Source organism: Diabrotica virgifera, chromosome 4, assembly GCF_917563875.1.
Source record: "Diabrotica virgifera virgifera chromosome 4, PGI_DIABVI_V3a".
NCBI classification, from domain to species: Eukaryota; Metazoa; Arthropoda; class Insecta; order Coleoptera; family Chrysomelidae; genus Diabrotica; species Diabrotica virgifera.
The window spans coordinates 220,815,606-220,832,155 of NC_065446.1; the positions used below are offsets into that span (position 1 = coordinate 220,815,606).

At 33.7% G+C, this 16,550-nt stretch overlaps 1 protein-coding gene across 1 annotated transcript in view; it reads left to right on the forward strand.

Moving 5' to 3' along the window:
- The window catches only part of LOC114326404 (dynein beta chain, ciliary-like), a 328,677-nt gene that overhangs the window by 66,577 nt on the left and 245,550 nt on the right, over positions 1 to 16,550 (forward strand). The window contains exon 6 of the mRNA XM_028274767.2: positions 12,511 to 12,665. Coding sequence (XP_028130568.2) covers positions 12,511 to 12,665 — 155 coding nt within the window. The remainder of the gene's footprint in view (positions 1 to 12,510; positions 12,666 to 16,550) is intronic.

A 16,550-nucleotide genomic window follows, 5' to 3' on the forward strand; every position in this document is an offset into this window, starting at 1 on the left:
AAAGGAGCCCGTAGCACCCCCTCCTGGATACAGCACTAATTTGTTTATAAGCCAAAAAATTGTTTATAGCTTTAAAACATTGCTGAGGCTGCTTAATTAATCCGATTTAAATTCTGTAAAGTGAATTAGACAGGTAGAGTTCTTCTTTATATGTAAAAAATTGACAAATCTTTGTATGTTCTAGTTTTTGTTGTGCAAGATTATAAAAAATTTTAATTTAAAAAAAAAGTTTAGATTGCAAAATTATTATGCAAAATCTAGTAAGTCAATTTTAATGAAATTTGGTGGACGGTTTTAGCACATTACAAAAATTTTCTAAGCGAATTAGGAAGGTTCCAAGTGTAACCTAAGTGATGGAAAAACATTGAATAAAGACAGGCTTGTTTTGCCCCCTTATTTTATATTTATTGCTATTTTGCAGCAAGGCTGTGAAATCAAGACATTTTTATCTAATCGAATCTGATAGAAAATTTAATTATCTTTGTTTTATTTCTATACGACTTTGTTCCAAAATGAATCGTTTTAAAGTTATAAGCAAAGAAAATAGAAAAAAGAACGAAATTTTTAAATATTTAATTTTTTTTATTAATGTTCCGGGCATATTTGAGAGCATAAGTTAATTATTATTAACGAACTTATCACCTAACTTTATCCGCAAAAATCCGAATGCCACCTCTCACATCCACCTAAAAACAGATCCTTCCTTGTCTAGTTGTGAAGATCAATATCGTGTTCCCATGATTTGCTCAAGATCTGTTTGACTGTAAATATTTGATCCAGTGTCGATCTTCCCCGTCGGAAGCCCGTCTGATACTCTCCAATAATATTTTCTGCTAGTGGTTAGACCCGCTGCCTGGTTTATAATCGTAATATGATCGGTACACAGTATTGTCAAAATTCTCCCGAAAAGACACATATCAAATGCTTCTAGCTTTCTGATTAGGTTATCATTAACAGTACAAGCTTCGACACCATAAAGAAGAATAGAGTGGATATAACATTTTACCATCCGATATCGGATTTGCAGATTGAGTCTTTGGTTACTCAGAACTTTCCTCATCTTCAAAAAGGCTACTCTTGATTGCTCTATCCTTGATTGAATTTCTAATCTCGGATTTAGATCTTCCGTAATCCAGACTCCTAAGTAGGTATTTTATTTTGTCCACTGGTTCGATATCTTAATTTTTTATCTGGATCCTTGTTATGACTTTACCCTTCTTGCTTATCACCATGCATCACTATTAAATAAACAAATTTTACAGCGAACTAATCCTGTATGAACTTATTTTGGATTCATTTTAAAATTTAAATTGCCTCCCCTTAAGATTTTCCACCTATTTATATCTCGAGCTTCTTGCATCCAATGTGTGGTGATGTGCTTTATATTATCATCCGTCCATCTAGTCAGTGTTCGTCCTCTGCTTCGATATGCTCTTGTCTTGGTCGCCATTCCCGAATCTTTCTGGTCCACCTACCATCCATCAATCTGGCAACATGTTCGACCCGGGCCTATTTAGCTATAGCTATTTTTTCAACTGCATCCGTGACTCCTGTTCTTCTTCTTATTTCTAGGTTTTTGTGCAAATTGTGCAAATTTATTTTGAAAATCCTGTTTCTGTTCGAAATTCTTACCGCGCATTACGTCCATTTCATGTTCAACATAATCGTGCATCAGAGCAATTAATTCGATTAACCAGGGAATGTGTTCGCACCACGTTTACTCTAAATGGTAATACGCATCCACAGATGTGTCGTAGTTTGCGTACAGAAGAAGTTTTTGCTGCTTTGGAGCAGGGGTTCCCAACCGCGTACCACCTGATACATTTTGAAGATTTTGGCGTACCACCAAACACGGGGGGCGGGAGGGGGGTGCATGGAATGGAAAGAAGTCCCCTCTATTTTTTAGAAACATATTTGCTATCAGAAATATGTCCACTGGCTTGTTTTATATTTTATCCATAACTCAATTAAGGATTTCTCTTTAAAACTTCTGTGAAATCGATGAATGTTTCCTGTAAATCTTGCAATTCCAACTCATTTGGTTTGATGATGCTGCAACAGGATTTCTGATTCAGTCAAGCTTGGAGTAATATTTATTAAAACTTTCTTGAAGAGATTCCAAGTGAAGAATTATATCAGCAACCACATCTGATATTGGTTTATTATGAGATCTATTTATTTACTATGAGATCTCTAACGCGAGAATTTTAATGTCACCGTTGTATGTGGTTGTCTTTTTAAAGACAGATCACATGCTATGATTTTTTTTGTGACGGATATTCTTGAGTTGGGGTTGATTTCATGTAATCGAATGAACTATCTTTCATCTTTCAGTAAAGTCGTCCCAGGAACGCAAATCATAAATATTGGCAATATCATTTTAAAGTCTTCTACTTTAAAATGTATCAATAATATCTGAATTGCCGATATAAATGAGTCAAATTAAATAAATTATTAGAAGAATTTTTTTACTAAGCAACAACATTTTTGTTTCTGTTAGTAGTATTTTGTATTTTGACAACGGCACCCGATTTGGGCGTCGAAACGTTAATAAAAATAATTTTTTAATAATATTGTGGCTTATTTCCCATTATAAATAGTTAAAATCTGATATTGGAGATATTTCCTTTTCGTTAAAAAGTGATGACAGCGTAAAAAATGCAGAGACATCCTTCCCCTGCATTTGAGAACATAAAGGAACCAACTTTTTCTTGAAGGAATTTAATTTCTCATTGGTTGTGAAGAATGTTGTGTTTGCTCCCTGAAGATCCATGTTCAGTGTGTTGAGTCTATAGAAAATGTCAGCTAGATACGCCCATCTTGACAACCATTCTTCATCAGAGAACTTGACGAAGAATCTTCGTCATTATTTTTTTCAGTTAAAAGCATTAAAACTTCTGACCTCAGTTTAAAGAGACGGGTGAAAACTTGTGCTGGGGTGAAGAGACGCACTGGCACTTCCGCAGACAAAGGCCCATCGTAATCGCTTGTTTCACCCAAGCGAAACGTACCACCTGAAACTTCCCGCGTACCACCAGTGGTACGCGTACCACCGGTTGGGAAAACCTGCTTTAGAGTGTAGCATAGAGGAAGATACGAATCAGTATCTCCGCCATCGTGAATAGCAGTTGGATATGTGTCCATTCACTTTATGATAAATGCGGAAAGATCTTGGTTTGCGTGCTTACAAAATCGCACTTGTATAGGAATTGAAGCTACACTGTCACCTAGCAATGCACAGATTCGGTGAATGGGCCAAAAATAAGAATGCCGTTGATCTCTGACTACGTCAGTCAACGAAACTGCCGTATTTGGAGTAAAGATAATCCTCAATAGGTCTGGATCCCACATAAGAAAAAAAAGTTGATTTATAGCAAGCTGAAAATTTGTAAATAGCTTAACGGTGTCTAGTCGGACAAACATATATGGGAACACTGGAACAGGGGAAGTTTGAATGGTGGAACAGGTTAAAAATTTGGAACGTCAGACTACGAAAACGTCAGATGTATTTTGTCGGACAGAACTTCCAATTGATTTCTTGCCCTTTCATTAAACTCTCATGCAAAAATCAGACTGGTGTGTATCACCAACTGGGCATTTTAATGAGTGGAACACGAAGAACATGTCAAATGACAGAAATCATGTTGGTTAGTAATAGCAGTCTGATTTTTGCATGGGAGTATAATGAAAGGGTAACAAATCAATTGGAAGTTCTGTCGGACAAAATACATCTGACGTTTTCGTAGTCTGACATTCCAAATTTTTAATCTGTTCCACAATTAAAACTTCTCCTGTTCCAGTGTTCCAATATATCAAAGTTTGTCCGACTAGACACCCTTGCTATTAACAAATTTTCAGCTTGCTATTAATCAACTTTTTTTTGGTACGCGGGATCCAGACCTACAAGTGAATGTTGAGAGACAATTACTCCAAAAAACTGATTGTTTGGCGTGCTTTTGACTGTTGGAATAATTGGTCCGTATTTCTTCAGAAACAATGCTGGTCAAAACGTTGCAGTTAATGGGGACTATTACAGAGCCATTATTACTGACTTTTTTATTTCTCGATTGAACAACTATGATGTGTAGGAGCTATGGTTTCAACAATACGCTATGAAGCTATGGTTTCACAGCTCACATAGTCACAATTGATTTATTGAAGGAAACGTTTGGTAACCGCATAGTTTCACGTTTCGAACTCGTGAATTGGCCTCCAAGATCGTGCGATTTAACACCGCTAGATCATTTTCTGTGAGGACATATTTGAAGTTACTAGTCTACGCCGATAATCTTGAAACGATTGAACACTTGGAGGACAACATTGCCGCGTTATGGCCAATATACAGTAGGGTGGAACGAAAAAAATGATTTTACAATTCCAATGTGTAATTATGATACAAAGTTGCCTATAGCCATTGTGAAGCCACAAATAAAATATTTTTCCAAACAAAATATTTTTAGAGGTGCCGCAAAAGGGTTGGAAGTTAGAATTTTTAGTTAAATTTTGCTAATTTTGGTGATTTTGGTTTGGTAAATGTTTTACTATTTAAAATGTTTTTGCTATTTTAATGTCTTAATTCCTATTTTAAATGATAAATACACACTCTAAAACTACCCTTTCAAGATAATTTTAGTTTTAACTTACAACAATCCAATGTTTATTTTTACTAAAACTGGCAAAGTTTAAACTTGAATTCCACATTTAAAGAAATATTTAATAGAAAATATTTATTTCATTCCTTAATACAATTTTAACATTCTGACTATAACAGAAGAGCACATTTCAATAGTAGAGGAACCTGGATCAATCTTGCTAGATTATATAACTTCTGCGTCCGGAACAGGTGAAGCTATAAAAGATAAAGGAGCATTTTCAAGAGCAAAACCTTTTGAATATTTCCAATATAACAGCTGTCGGATTTGATGGAACTGCCACTAACACCGGTATTAACAATGGTGTAATTTCTTTTATAGAAATAAAAAAAATAAATAAGCCGCTGAAGTGGCCGATTTGTTTGTTCTATACCAATTTGCATAATTTGTTTTGCACATTGGATGGAAAAACTAAAGATCTTAATGAATTTGGAGAGCTTTCAGGCAAAGAACTTGAAATCTGTAACCAGCTTCATGTGGTTATTAATTTCGTTCCCATACAAAACTACCTCCCTACTCTAGAGATTAAGGATGATCTAAGCACAGATCAAAAATATTTACTTGAAATGTGCAAAGCAATCTCCAATGTTGTATGTCCTTCTGACCTTTCTTTAAAAACCCATGGGAAATTAGCTCATTCACGATGGCTTACGTTGGCCAATCGCCTTCTTCGGTCAACTGTAACTATGTATTTGATGAAGGTGTATGTCCCAGTCTGGTTTCATATCAAACTGAAACCATTTTGTGTAAATGGATCAAACATCTATGGAGACTCATCAAATTTTTACGTTATCTTTGTGAGGAACATCTCCAAATAATTGATCCAGTAATTCAAAGGAATGTGACAAGACAAACCTTAAAGGGAGCTAGGTCTGCGGCGAATTTTGACGGCAAGATCGGAACTCATAAATGGTGTAAGGAAGTTTATTGTCCCGAAGCTTAACTTTGATGTAGATATATAATTAACAGAACGGAAGAATAAAATAACTTAGCCTCCTATGACAAAACATAGAACTGACGAGGACTTAAAAAATATATAAATGAAGCAAGAGACCCTAGTGGTCAAGTACAATGTGTGGATTTTCCGTGTTTTCCCTGTCATACACAGGCAGTGAAAAGATTCATAAAGCTCGTGACTGTGTCATCTCTTAGTGTCTGTGGTCTTGAAGCAAAAATGGCTGTGTTAGAGCAAAGATTTCTTCCCAAAAGGTCATGCCCAAGTTTGAGACAAAAAACCATTTTATTTAAGTAACAAGATGAATATTGTAACTAAAGAAATCTTATAGCAATGTGTACATATAGAAATGATAGCAATGTTAACTGTTATTAGAAACAATATTTGACTAAGAAATGTTAGCTACGTCACCAGGATAAATATATAAAATATTTGAAATTTTCTGTATTTTTTGTTAAAAACCTATCTTTTCAAAGTTCTTGCGGCACCTCAAGATGTAAACCTAGAACAAAAATATTTTGTAGTTTTATTGTAGACATGATAAGATAACTTTCGAGTGCTATTAGAAAGTTCCATGAAAGAAAAAAAATTTCCTATCCTTTCGTCCCACCCTAATATACAGCCACAAATGTTTGAAAAAGTCATCGAAAATTGGACATCCAGATTAGACTACGTCAGAGCCTGACGTAGCGGTCATATACCAGAAATCATATTTAAATTATATAGCCCAGTAAATGAACGGGAAATTCGGCGATACCGTGTAATTTTCAGGGGCAACTCCGAATTGCATGAAAATTTGGATTTAGGTTCTACTTACCCTCCACTTCAAAGTTGAAATTGTGCCGTTGGTTGCTTTTACTTGGGGGGTGACAGTCACCCCATCTCTGGGGTGAAAAACATACGTTCAAGATAAGACCAGAAATGGATAAACTGATTGATTTTAAGCAACTTTTGTTCTATAGAGTTTTTTACGTAATCAATACTTTTCGAGTTATTTGCCATTGAAAATGTTAATTTTTCGACAAAAAAAATACGTTTTCTGACGGTTTTTCGCAAATAACTCAAAAAGTAAATACTATATCGAAAAATATATCCTTAGCAAAAGTGTAGCTTATAAAAAACCCAAAAAATGGTGTATCAGTAAAGTCTATCAATCAAATAAAAACAAAGTTGTAGCTCATGAAAAATACGTTCTTATTCGTCTAATTCCAAATCGAATATTTCAAGGTGAAATCACCGAAAAATTAAGCACTTTTCGGGAAAACCCCATTTAAACTTTTTTAAAGTGTTTATAAAACGCTTTGTTTTAATTGTTAACAAAAGTTTTAGCATTAAAAATAAGCGAGTTACGCTCAAAATAAAGTTTTGAGCCCTCTTTTTTTGGAAAAACTCATGAAAATCTCGCCGTGTTTAGCTCACCAAATTAAATTAATCGCTACCGCTTTACAAACAATTTACTTACCTATCTATTTTTTATATGATTTGTCAGTCTCACCGGTTTAAAGTGTTTATTTTTGAAAGGGTTATAATTGAGAAATCTGAATGGGTCACTAATCAGGAGTGTATGCAAATTTTGAACAGCCATATCTTAACCAATTTTTGTCTTACGGAGAAACAAAATGAAACTAGCATATTTATAATAGCAAAACCTACATTTTTTTACTGTTTAAGATTTTTCTTATCACTAATACTTTTTAAGTTATTTTGAAAAAATTAAATTTTTCAAAAATTTTTAGAAATTTTTTTTTTAATATAAAACCAAATGTTTTTAAAATAAGCACTTCAAACCAATCAAACTTACAGATCATATAAACAATACACATACAGTTAAAATAGATGGTAAAGCCAAACGATTAATTTCATTTAGGGTGCTAAATACAGGGAGGTTTTCACGATTTTTTTTTACCAAAAAAAAGGGGCCAACTTTTTTTTCACTGTAACTCGTTTATTTTTGATGCTGTAAACTTTTGTAAAAACCAAATAATAAGCTTTTTTTCGATACTTTTAAAATGTTAATAAGGTTTTCCCGAAAAATGCTTCTTTCTTCGGTGATTTCGCGTTGAATTATTCGATTTGGAATTAGACGAATAAGAACGTATTTTTCATGAGCTTCAACTTTGTTTCTAATTAATTTGTAGACTTTACTGGTACACCATTTTTTCGTTTTTTTATAGGCTACACTTTTGCTAAAAATATTTTTTTCGATAAAATATTTACTTTTTGAGTTATTTGGGAAAAACGGCCTGAAAACGTAGTTTTTTTTTGTCGAAAAATCAACATTTTAAATCGCGAATAACTCGAGAAGTATTGACTTACGTAAAAAACTTTATAGAACAAGAGGTGCTTAAAATAAGTTAGTTTATTCATTTCCGGCCTTATTTTAAACAAGCGTTTTTCACCCCTCGAGAAGGGGTAAATGTCACCCCCTACGTAAAAGCTACCAACGGCACAAATTCAACTTTGAACAAGGGTAAGGAGAACCTAAATTAAAATTTTCATGCAATTCGGAGTTGCCCCTGGAAATTACACTCCAAAACGGTCATTTATTGGGCTAATAATGCCAAACGATTATCTTTCGAACAAAGTCAATTTCATGTTAACAAAAAAAAGCATATAATTTGTTTGATTCCATTTCAAGTTCCATACTTCTAAAAAACACACTCTCTATTTGCGACAAACAATGTTCTGTCCGTAAAGTGTCGATATACTCGTAATTTAAAATACTCGTATACTAGTCCAGGGCGGATTTGTTTTGAGATGGACGTTGAGAGGTGACTCAAATGTTTTTGCAGAAATTGCTTGAAAATAAATCAAATAATAATATTTGAGTTATCCTCCCTCTCAAAAAGGTCCGGAACATTGTTTAAATAATCAAAATGTCAAAAAATTAAGGAAAAATTCGATTTTTTTCTTGGTTTTTTGCTTATAACTTTAAAAGTATTCATTTCCGAGAAAAGTTGTACTGACATAAAAGTAGCGTAATTAAATTTCCTACAATATAGAATTGGTTATAAATTTAAGAAATAGTCACCCTTGTTGCAAAATAGCAATAATTGTGAAAAAAACATACAAAAACAAGTATTCGCATTTTACGTTTTTCAACCATTTATGCTAGACTTAGGACCTTCGTATTGCACCCAGAAAAACTTTATGATACAGTAAAACAATACTGTAAATTTCATTAAGATCGGTTTAATAGATTTTGTAAAATAAATTTTGCAATACAGCTTTCGCAAAAAAAATTCATTTTTTCAAAATGTTACAGGACTGAAAATAAAGCAGATAGCAAGTTGAATTTTTTTTTGCTTATAGAAGTGTACTGTACCTTTCATTTGCAATTTTCAAAATTAAAATCGATTAATTACCACGGCGTCAGAAAATTTTTGAAATAAACAATAATTTTTGGTGCTACGCGCAGGACAGCGGTGTTCGATTCACACAGGTTGATTTCCACCAAAATTTCTTTCAATCTTTATCTAATATATTATTTTCTTACTTTATATTTTGTTGTATTTTAATTTTTTAATTCCACAAAAATCAAACTAATTTTATTATTGTTTGTGAAATATTGTTTAAACAATTGCATATGTTTAAAAATATTAAACTTTTATTATTTAAGTTAAAATATATGAACAAAGAAAGTTTTTGCTAATAAAAGTGTTATTTCAAAGGATAGAGTAAGTGTTTTTATTTTGCAATAAACAAATTTATTTATTTATATCGAAATGTCATAAAAATTAAAATGTATCAATCATTATCAAAGGTCATTGGAATGCCCAATCAGAGCAACCTATCCGCTGTCCTGCGCGTAGCACCAAAAATTATTGTTTATTTCAAAAATTTTCTGACGCCGTGGTAATTAATCGATTTTAATTTTGAAAATTGCAAATGAAAGGTACAATACACTTCTATAACTAAAAACAAATTCAACTTGCTATCTGCTTTATTTTCAGTCCTGTAACATTTTGAAAAAATGAATTTTTTTTGCGAAAGCTGTATTGCAAAATTTATTTTACAAAATTTATTAAACCGATCTTAATGAAATTTACAGTATTGTTTTACTGTATCATAAAGTTTTTCTGGGTGAAATATGAAGGTCCTAAGTGTAGAATAAATGGTTGAAAAACGTAAAATGCGAATACTTGTTTTTGTATGTTTTTTTCACAATTATTGCTATTTTGCAACAAGGTGACTATTTCTTAAATTTTTAACTAATTCTATATTGTAGGAAATTTAATTACGCAACTTTTATGTCAGTACAGCTTTTCTCGGAAATGAATACTTTTAAAGTTATAATCAAAAAACCAAGAAAAAAATCGAATTTTTCCTTAATTTTTTGACATTTTGATTATTTAAACAATGTTCCGGACCTTTTTGAGAGGGAGGATAACTCAAATATTATTATTTGATTCATTTTCAAGCAATTTCTGCAAAAAAATTTGAGTCACCTCTCAACGTCCAAATGTACTAATATTTTTACAGATGCGCCCTGGTCTATACGTATTGTATAAAATATCCAAGCAAGTTAACTACTTGCAACTTGTTGAAAACGAATGAAATTCCACCTGTATGTGGCAGTCTATTCGTGCAGAACTGCTGGTGAATGTTTGCACTCGACTTTACACTCTGTAATGAAACTGGACAACTTTTGAATAATACAAATACAGAAACATGTGTTGGTCTTAGCAAATGGTTTGAGTTTGAATTATCGATCGAAAATTCGTTCTTGTCTTTTATTTATAAAATCAGAAAACAACTTAATCAAAACTAGTCAATATGAGCTAGTAATTACTTGATTTAAAGAATTTGGATATTGGGTTTCAATTTTGTAGATTGTAGGAAATCTATTGCTTAAGTATAAAGATTTGTAAGACCTGAACAGTACGAGTAATAAAGTGTATAGAAGAATATCGGTGAAAAGTTGGCAAAAAGACATATATTTTCTTCAGATGTGTTTTTTTTCATTACACACATAAATCATAATTTTCTTTAAATTTATTTATTTATTCCTTATATGCCTGGACACCGCGTAAAAAAAGTTGATTAATGGCAAGCTGAAAATTTGTTAATAGCTTAACGGTGTCTAGTCGGACAAACTTTGATGTATGGGACCACTGGAACAGGGGAAGTTTTAATTGTGGAACAGGTTAAAAATTTGGAACGTCAGACTACGAAAACGTTCCATGTATTTTGTCGGACAGAACTTCCAATTAATTTGTTACCTTACGGTCGCGACCTCAAAGTACCCCGCACAAACCTTATGGAAATTAGGTCTCAGTGGATTTCGTTCATACTTTGGAAAAATACTCTTTGAAGCATCCTGATAAAAAGTTTTCATGGGCACAACTCAATCGCATGAAGGATTTTCAAGATATAGAGGTAAAAACTTGGAAAGTTATAAGATTTACTGGGTATTCCAATTCCCTGAGTTACTGGTTATCTGGCAACATGTAGAAGTTTGGATCAAGCAAGGAAAAGTACTAGTGGTCTAGAATTTTTTCCTGACTATCTAATGGCGACCTTTACTTTGACCTTCAACGGACGTCATCTTCTAGAGTTTCGAGGGTTTTCGGCATTAAATTGATATAAACAGACTACTCATGGGTTTTTGGGATAGCTAAACACGCATATGCTATAAGAATTGACCTCCGGAGGACATGGTGGCCAGGGCCACTGCAAGGGACGTCATCTTCTAGAGTTTCGATGGTTTTCGGCCTTTAATTGATGCAAATGAATTACTGGAGGGTTTTTTGAGATCGCTAAACACGAATATGCCACCCAAACCGACTCCCGGAGCACCTGGTTTCCAAGGTCAATGAAAGGCTCTCCTGGAGTTTCGAGCGTCTTTGGTACTAAATTAACGAAAACGGATTAGTTATAGGTTTTTGGGGTTGCTGAACACGAATATGTGATTAGCACAGACACAGGAGCACCTGACGCCTAAGATAGGTTATCTTCTGGAGTTGAAAACCTAAGAGTAATCCATTTGATTCCTCCGAAACCCCAGAAGAAACTTGTCTTCCAGGTGCTCCTGTGTCTGTGCTGATCACGTATTCGTGTTCAGCAACCCTAAAAACCTATAACTAATCCGTTTACATTAATGTAGTATCAAAGAGCCTCGAAACTCCAGGAGCCCCTTTCATTGATCTTGGAAACCAGGTACCCCGGCAGTCGGTCCTGGTGGCATATTCGTGTTTAGCGACCTCAAAAAACTCTCCAGTAATTCATTTGCATCAAATAAATGCCAAAAACCATCGAAACTCTAGAAGATGACGTCCCTTGCAGTGGCCCTGGCCACCACGTTCTCCGGAGGTCAATTCTGATGGCATATTCGTATTTGGCGATCCCAAAAACCCATGAGTAATCTGTTTATATCAATTTAATGCCGAAAACCATCGAAACTCTAGAAGATGATGTCCGTTGAAGGTCAAGGTCAAAATTAAGGTTGCCATTGGATAGCCAGGAAAAAATTCTAGACTAGTAGTACTTATCTTTGATCCAAACTTCTATATGTTGCCAGATAACCAGTAACTCAGGGAATTGGAATACCCAGTAAATCTTATAATTTTCCAAGTTTGTGCATCTATATCTTGAAAATCCTTCATACGATTGAGTTGTGCCCATGAGAACTTTTTACCAGGATGCTTCAAAGAGTATTTTCCCAAAGTATGAACAAATTCCACTGGGACCTAATTTCCATAAGGTTTGTGCGGGGTACTTTCTATTCCTTAAATCGGGATATTCCTTTAACCGGTATTCTAATAAGTGGGTTCGATTGTACTGCCAAATGAGATGCTTAGGGCTTTAATAAATCTGTTTCAGTCACTCAACAATTTTCCAATACCATATCTTATATTTTTTCTACGATTTCTGCTTATATAAATAACTTTCAACTTATTTTAGGTTGGTTACGATTGGATATAAAACCTCTACGTCAAGCGATTTTAAACACGATTTGTAAGTGGGGAATGCTGTTTAAGAATCATTTGTATAACAAAGTTATAAACAGTTTAAATGAATTGGAAACATTTATAGTAGAAGCCATCGCAGCTATGCAGGTAATTCGCGAAAACTTACTTTTTTAATTTATTACCAATTACATGTGAACATTTTATATAGCGACAATCTGAAGACCTCTACCGTAGAACCAATTTCTCGTCACATCCTTATTCTCTGTCTTTTATAATTTACAAGGCAAGAAGAAGACGAATAAAGGAGACAAAAGGGACTCTACCATGTTCAGTCACATTCCATCCATGCATCTAGGAAAAAATTCCAATGAAAGTTGGTCCCGTGTACTCACAATATGAGTAAACTGAGAAAATGAAAGGCAGCGTATGTTTCATTTTGGTTCAGAGATAATCATACCCTTACGTACGTTTTACTCTCTCCAGAGATCCTCTGAGGGGCTATTTGACCAGCAGATCTCTGTAGTCTAAGAGCTAGTGAACCCTCCGACTAACGGTCTTTCTGTAAGGCTAGAAATTTGTATAGTGATAATCCATAGCACACCAAGAATAAAAACCATGACCTGGCAGGCATCAGCCCTGCACGTGTATCTACCAGGTAAATCGAAAAATGCATAGTTAAGTGAAAAAAAACTTTCTCCCGTAAAGTTCAAATTTAAGTAGGTATGTGTTTGAGTTAATCATTTAGAAGAAATGTGTACAATGACAGGCAATTCTGAACAGCATAAGACCTTGCCAGGCGAGGGGAAAGATTAAGGGTTTTTTCCTAAAATTATCTTTTTGCATCGAACAAAGTTTTTTTAGGTGTTTTTGAATCATTACAAACAGATAAGGACTTTAGTGACTTTTCTCTTAGGTTAATAGTTTTTGACATATAAGCGATTAAAAATTTAAAAATTGCGAAATCGGCCATTTTTAACCCTGAATCGGACATTTAACTGAAAATGTCAATGTTGCCAAGGTAGGTAGATATTCTTAAACATCGATTGATGAAATCCCGAGGAGTTTTTTGCAATATATTATCGAAAACCCCTTTGTTTTTAATTGATAATCAAGCGGGCGCGACACTGTAGTATAAGTGGAGACGTTTGAGTTTGAATAAATTCATTATCTCGAGAACGGGCAAATCTGAAGAGAAATCCAAGACAGGTCGATTTTTATTTTTAAATTAGAACTTTTTGGCATATACATAATACTAGTGACGTCATCCATCTGGGCGTGATGACGTAATCGATGATTTTTTTAAATGTGAGTAGGGTTGTGTGATAGCTCATTTGAAAGGTTATTTAATTCTCTATTCAGTAACATAAACATTTATATAATCACTTATACAGGGTGTACAAAATTTTTTTTTTATTAAATTAATTTACGCAAAAAGAAGGAAAATTTTTGCACACCCTGTATAAATAATTATGTTATTAATTATGTTATTACTGAATAGAAAATGAAATAAGCTTTCAAATAAGCTATCACATAACCCCTACTCCTATTAAAAAAAATCATCGATTACGTCATCACGCCCAGATGGATGACGACACTAATATTATATATAAGCCAAAAAGTCCTAATTTAAAAATAAAAATCGACCTGTCTCGAGGATTTCTCGTCAAATTTGCCTATTCTCGAGATAATGAATTTATGCAAACTCAAACGTCCTCACTTATACTACAGTGTCGCGCCCGCTTGATTAGCAATAGGTGTTTTCGATATTGTATTGCAAAATACTCTTCGGGATGTCATCAATCGATGTTTAAAGAATATCTACCTACCTTGGCAACATTGAAATTTTCAGTTAAATGTCCGATTCAGGGTTAAAAATGGCCGATTTCGCAATATGGAACTTACATAATTTTTTAAATATTAAAATGATTAAACAAACATAAGGTAACATGATCTTAAAACGCTTGCATGCGAAAAAAACAAATATTTTTAACCCGTACGCTAATTACGACGCTCTGAAAAAGCTATAAAATTATAGAATATAAAAAAAATATCTTAGGAGGCTCTTGAACCTCCTTCTATTGGTTCGACTTCACGGGCCACGGTCAACTGGGCCTAGCAGTCAGAAACAACGCGATTAGGGTAGTTATCACGGGTATATTACATTTTAATCATCTTTAATGGAAAATTCGTATGTATTATTTATGTTCATCTTATATATTGTAATAAGTAGTTCCCAAATCAGCTTAGTTTTAAACTGAAATTGATAAAGTTGAGTGCTACTTTGTAAAGAGTTGAAAACGCATCATATGACGGACGAGGGTTTTTCAAAAGGTCAATCTGACTAACTTACCTACCGTTGATGTCTTCATGGTGGCAACTTTTATAAAAAGTAGTGAAAGCTATTCTATTGGAGAAATACGAGGTGTCAAGGCAAATAAGTAAGAGTTATTAATAAGCATGTTTAAACCGTTTATAACAATAGTTTGGTACCATTATATTATAGTATACGGTTTACCCTGTGGGTTTGATCTACCTACCTCTAATCGAAGGATTTCGTATATCCTGGAAAAGATTACGTTGTAATTTGCAATATAATAAAGATTATATTTTATTGTAATGTTCATTAGTACTTCCTGGAGCCTTTCATTACTGTGTTCAAAGCCTTCTGAGAAAAGATTATGGTGATTAGCAGAGGTACCGATAGAAAGCGTACATAGCCAACAAAATCCTTCTTTACAAAGTTAATAATACGCATAAATAAGAAGAATCATTATTGTAATTTTACAAGTTAATATCTTTATCATCTCAGCTTATACTTACACCGCATCCCTCGGTATACCGCAAGCCATAGTAGAAACCTGACTGTAGACCGCATACTATAGTAGCACCAATACTTTTTAGTTACTCTTACTTTTATTACTAAAAGTTTTGTTTATTTTTAAGTTACTTGTCTCTTCTTTGTTCTTCAACACAAGAAACGACAAAAGAAATATTTTGAAGAAAAGAAAAAAGAACTTTTTGATACATGTCAACAGAGATAAAATGTTAATATTTTGCCTGCCACAGAAAAAATCATTTTTGCCACAGAGTAAAACAAGATATTTCAACTATATTATTTATCTATGGGCAAACTGCATTAAATTCAATAGCCCACCGAACGGGCAAACGATACGAGTGGCCTGTGACGTCAGACCCAGCTCTCGCTTTTGAAGTTGTTTGAAACGGAAATTTTAGGCGCGGAACTTTGACCATGTTGTACGTACACTGTTCATTGTTAAGACGTAATATTTTGAATATAACATTTTAAAACATAAATTAACGATTTTATGCAGAAAAATTTTTTAGTGTAAGTTCCCTATTTTTAAAAATTTAATCGCTTATATGTCAAAAACTATCAACATAAAAGAAAAGTCACTAAGACCTTTTCTGTTTGAAATGATTCAAAAACTTAAAAAAACTTTGTTCGATGCAAAAAAAATAATTTTAGAAAAAAACCCCAATCTTTCCCCTCCTCTGGCAAGGTCTTATGCTGTTCAGAATCGCCTGTCACTGTACACATTTCTTCTAAATGAATTACTCAAACACGTACTTAAATTTTAACTTTACAGGAGAAAGTTTTTTTCCCCATAACCATGCATTTTTCGATTCACCTGGTAGATACACGTGCAGGGCTGATGCCTGCCAGGTCATGGTTTTTAGAATTGGTGTGCTATGAATTATCACTATACAAATTTATAGCCTTACAGGAAGAACGTTAGTCGGAGGGTTCACTAGCTCTTAGACTATAAGCTGTATTTCATAATATAAATTTATTTTGGACATCGTAAATAGTTAGTCCTGTCGCCAGGAGGTTACAACGGCCTCCTTAATTCAAATGGACTTACCCAAGTTTTTTTATGTATTTTGACCCGTAGAACACGAACTTTTTCGGTAACAGTTGGTCCGGATGCCGATAAGATTGTTATAGACAAAGAACTTGAGGAGTTACATAACAGCGATATTTTTCGCAAAACAAAACATTTTCTTGTACTT